The 4,936-nt window shown below is 39.2% G+C and overlaps 1 protein-coding gene across 3 annotated transcripts in view; it reads left to right on the forward strand.

The window, feature by feature from the left end:
- NEDD4 (neural precursor cell expressed, developmentally down-regulated 4, E3 ubiquitin protein ligase) overlaps positions 1-1,993 on the forward strand; it is a 110,427-nt gene extending 108,434 nt beyond the window's left edge. For all 3 annotated transcript variants that reach the window (XM_018557558.1, XM_018557559.1, XM_018557560.1), the window contains 2 exons: positions 1,278-1,350; positions 1,437-1,993. In XM_018557558.1, the coding sequence (XP_018413060.1) occupies positions 1,278-1,350; positions 1,437-1,539 (176 nt within the window). In that variant the 3' untranslated portion in view covers positions 1,540-1,993. The remainder of the gene's footprint in view (positions 1-1,277; positions 1,351-1,436) is intronic.
- Positions 1,994-4,936: the final 2,943 nt, after the last annotated feature.

Genomic DNA, 4,936 nt, shown 5'->3' on the forward strand with positions numbered 1-4,936 from the left:
AGAAAGTAATTGAGATCTATCAGTCTGGAAAAGGTTATAAAGCCATTTCTAAAGCTTTGGGACTCCAGCGAACCACAGTGAGAGCCATTATCCACAAATGGCGAAAACATTGAACAGTGGTAAACCTTCCCAGGAGTGGGCGGCTAACCAAAATTACCCAAGAGCGCAGCAACGACTCATCCAAGAGGTCACAAAAGACCCCACAACAACATCCAAAGAACTGCAGGCCTCACTTGCCTCAGGTCAGTGTTCATGACTCCACCATAAGAAAGAGACTGGGCAAAAATGGCCTGCATGGCAGAGTTTCAAGACGAAAACCGCTGCTTGGCAAAAAGAACATAAAAGCTTGTCTCCGTTATGCCAGAAAACATCTTGATGATCCCCAAGACTTTTGGGAAAATACTCTGTGGACTGACGAGACAAAAGTTGAACTTTTTGGAAGGTGTGTGTCCCATTACATCTGGCGTAAGAGTAACACCGCATTTCAGAAAAAGAACATCATACCAACAGTAACATATGGTGGTGGTAGTGTGATGGTCTGGGGCTGTTTTGCTGCTTCAGGACCTGGAAGACTTGCTGTGATAAATGGAACCATGAATTCTGCTGTCTACCAAAAAATCCTGAAGGATAATGTGCGGCCATCTGTTCGTGACCTCAAGCTGAAGCGAACTTGGGTTCTGCAGCAGGACAATGATCCAAAACACACCAGCAAGTCCACCTCTGAATGGCTGAAGAAAAACAAAATGAAGACTTTGGAGTGGCCTAGTCAAAGTCCTGACCTGAATCTTATTGAGATGCTGTGGTATGACCTTAAAAAGGCGGTTCATGCTCGAAAACCTTCCAATGTGGCTGAATTACAACAATTCTGCAAAGATGAGTGGAACAAAATTAGTGCACAGCGCTGTAACAGACTCAGCGCAAGTTATCGCAAACGCTTGATTGCAGTTCTTGCTGCTAAGGGTGGCCCAACCAGTTATTAGGTTTAGGGGGCAAACACTTTTTCACACAGGGCCATGTGGGTTTGGATTTTTTTTTCTCCATAATAATAAAAACCTTCCTTTAAAAACTGCATCTTGTGTTATCTTTGACTAATATTTAAATTTGTTTGATGATCTGAAACATTAAAGTGTGACATATGGGCGAAACAATGAAAAATCAGGAAGGGGCCAACACTTTTTCACACAACTGTACATTGATTATTTGTATTCATGTAAGGTTTGCAGAGTAATCATTGAAAAATGTGTCACTGAAAAACCCTTTTACATGTTTCATTTTAGGCTCAAATGGACCACAGTTGTTTACAGTTGAAAAATGGGGCTCCCCAGAAAAGCTTCCCAGAGCACACACATGGTAATTGTTCTGTCTCTTTGCAGTCTTGAAATATGTGAGCAGAAGACTTTTTCCTGATTCTCTTTTTTTTCTTTTTTTTTTTTTAGCTTTAACCGACTGGATTTACCTCCTTATGAGTCTTTCGAGGACTTGTGGGATAAGTTACACATAGCAATAGAAAATACTCAAGGTTTCGATGGGGTGGACTGAGGATGGCTGCAAGGAGGAGCATAAAAAGTTTTATGTTTACAGCTGAGAATATTCTTTTTCCTGGGGAACCTCTGTAGTGTTATTTTGCAGTTCTTTTTGGCTATTCAGGTTATTGAACAATATGACCAGAAAGACATCCTGCTATATAATTAAACACAGCAAGATCCACTTTGAAATCCTCCTGTGTCTCACCTTATAGCAACATTGGTTTAATGTAACCGTTACCTCTTAGGATAGACAACTTACACAATCACAAAACTACTGAAGTAAAAAGCTGTGAAAAGTTTTTAAAGCATGTGATTGGTTAATGACTTTGTCCCCTTCTGTGTGAGATACAACTATAGACATAAAACGTTTGTACCCCAACTTATAGGCCTTATCATGGCCTATTCATATTTGGTCACAGCTTGTGCCAGAGTTGTTTAAACTAGCAAAGTGACCACAGGGTATGAATAAGCAATGTGCACATTTTTATATTTCTAACAACTTCAGGACCACAGCAGTGTCTGCTATTGCTGCATCAGGTTTGCTGACTTTTTTAAAATTCTGTAAGAGATCTATTTAAATGTCAGATTTTGTTTGATATATATGACTTGCATTCATTAGTAAACGGTGTATACATCTATTTATGATCATGGGTATATTAAGAATTTTAAACAAATCAAAATGTTGCAGATTACCTCACAACCACCTTAAAAAAGAAAGGCAACTCAATCCCAGTAAGCGAACCAAATATTTATTCAGCAAATTCTTTTTTTTCTTACAAAAGGATCAAAAACAGGTTTAGCACTTCATAACTATCAAAGCTGCCCAAAATATACATTCAACTGATATAGGCAGACTATTAAAACAATGATGTTAACATTTTAAGAAGGAACAAGTATAAAACAAATGCACCCACTACACGAATGTACATAAACCCCAACATGATCTCAGTGTTGCTGATCTCTTGCAGCGTTTTTCAGTCAGATCTTGTCAATAAGCGCAAGCTCCAATACGAGTTGCTCATCAATGCTTTGTATGTGTTGGTGTAATAGTGACAATGGTGCTTGCACAATGTGTGTCAGCATGGCCGATTGTAGTCTCAACCAAATGCATGTGTGACAGAATGACAGTGCAGGATCAGAATTGCCCTGATCACACCTATCGGATAAATACAAGCGCTTTTAACAAACTGTCTAAGTTTTTTCCATTCTTGACTTCAGTGAACTGGATGAAAGCAATTAACTTAATTCTGGTGAATGTGCCAACTCCAGAGTGATAGATTGCTTAGTTTTTGATGATTACTTGCAATCGTATGTACAATTCCCAGTGGATAGAATGTGTTTGAAATTGCCAGAAAATTGCCACATGTATGACCTACTTAAGGGTTGTTATGACACACCCCTTCTTCTGAACTGCACAGTGTTGGAAAGATGATTGACCATGATCACGGTTACATGCCAAGCGTCTATACACGTATCAGGACTCTGGCTGCAAAACTTGCCCAGCTGTGATCACGTGTGAGATCTCCATATAGCCTGACAACTCAGAAGGTATGCACATGTGCAGAGGTCCTGAAGTTGATAAAAATGTAACACTTTCATAATAAACCTTTTCACACAGTTATTTATAATGCATTAGCTCTTCTGACCAGGCCATGTTGTGATTCATGTTTTTGGTGTCAGAGATTTGCCTGTGTGAATATGGTTTAGGAGAGCTACGTACCGTAGGTGGGGATCTTGTGTTTGCACATATCTATGAAATACTGGTGGCTGTACATAGTAACCAATCAGCTTCTATCTTCAGCTTGTTCACTTAAAAGGAGAACTATGAGGTTAGGGCTTTCCCCCATAGTTCTCCTTAGGGTAACGGGAGGACACAAACTAGCGTCCTCCCGTCACCCTAAGCTCAGTATACCGTGAGCTACAGCTCGCGGTATACTGAGATGCCGCAGCTGAAGCGGATCCCGATTATGTCTGGATCTGCCCAGCTGCGTGATTGAAAACTGGTTCTGCCTAACTAGAGGCAGAGCCAGCTGTACCCTCCCCCGTCCGTTCCGCCAGTCAGCGCTGGCGGAGCGGGGAGGGGGGAATCCAGGAGCGAGAGATGAGCGAACGCCGGTATATGTTCTCTCACCTCCCGATCTACTGAGCCGACCTGTGACAGTCTCATTGTCACAGGTCGGCTAGAACTATGAGGTGAGTGAAAAGCACTCACCGCATAGTTCTCCTTTAAGGTTTGAAAATGAAAGAGAGAAGCTGATTGGTTTCCATGCATAGCTGCTCCAGATTTTGTCTGCTCCAGAGTAAATTCCCCTCCATGAATGTGTGGTGTATGGTTATCAAAATTACTGCATTGTTTATGTCCAAAGTCTCTTCTCCAGCAGATTGCCAATTGACATGTCACTCCAAGGGTGTGTACATGAATGTTGTCCTTGCAGCAAGATGCTGCAGGGTTTGCCTTGACAAACTAAAGCAAGTCTGTAGGTGAAACCCCCTTAATAAGTAACTACACCATACATTGGAACCATTCAATTAAACAGATGCTGTGCAAATCTGGTATCTCACAACCCCCTTTACTGTGTTTAAAAAATAAAAACAAATGCTACAAATATATATTTTAGACTATTTTTCTATTATCTAGATACAGTTCTATAACATTCTTCTGCATAATTTGTGGTTTATTTTTTCATACAAACATCCTCAGTTACATTTTAGTTCTCCCTCCCAAATTATTCCTTTCATGACTTTTTTAATGTCATAAGCAGTGCTACCCAACATTACTCCTATTTTCTTCTCTTTTTCTGTTTTTGTACGAATTGTCCTGTATATGTGGGAATTTAGAATGACATTTGCTCAGGCTAGAAAGCCGTCATATTTTTTTTCCTATGTTGTAGAAAATGTGTTCACACAAGTGTAAATTAAATTTGTGTTCTAGTTAAAGAGGTGCAAGATGTGTTAGTATACGGACAGCTTACCTAGTGTGTGCTCACATCTCCATCTTGCACAGTTTAATGGTATAGATTTGTTTACAGACTTTTATATGTTTACAGTTATTCTAGTTCTCGTATGTATATGTGTATATATATATATTTATATATACATGTACATAGTCTTTAACCTAGTTACCAAATAATGTGTTATAATACCAAGTAACCAAAGTCATATTGTAATGTCATTAGTCTACGTTCACTTTGTCACTCGGTGTGTCAGTGTTCTTTTTCTACACTTAAATTATTATTTTACTTTGTGGAACCTTACAATTTGTTTTTCCTCTGCTAATCTAAGTACAGTTCATTTTTATTGATTTAAAAAAAAACTTTTAAAAGTTCACAATTTTGTTTTGTTTTTTTGTTGTTGGACTGTGCCTTCACTATGGAGAAAGCCATTTTGTAAGTTAGATGAGTAGTATGTGA

The sequence above is a fragment of the Nanorana parkeri genome, unplaced genomic scaffold (genome assembly GCF_000935625.1).
Source record: "Nanorana parkeri isolate BGI_ZX_2015 unplaced genomic scaffold, ASM93562v1 scaffold290, whole genome shotgun sequence".
Taxonomy (NCBI): Eukaryota; Metazoa; Chordata; class Amphibia; order Anura; family Dicroglossidae; genus Nanorana; species Nanorana parkeri.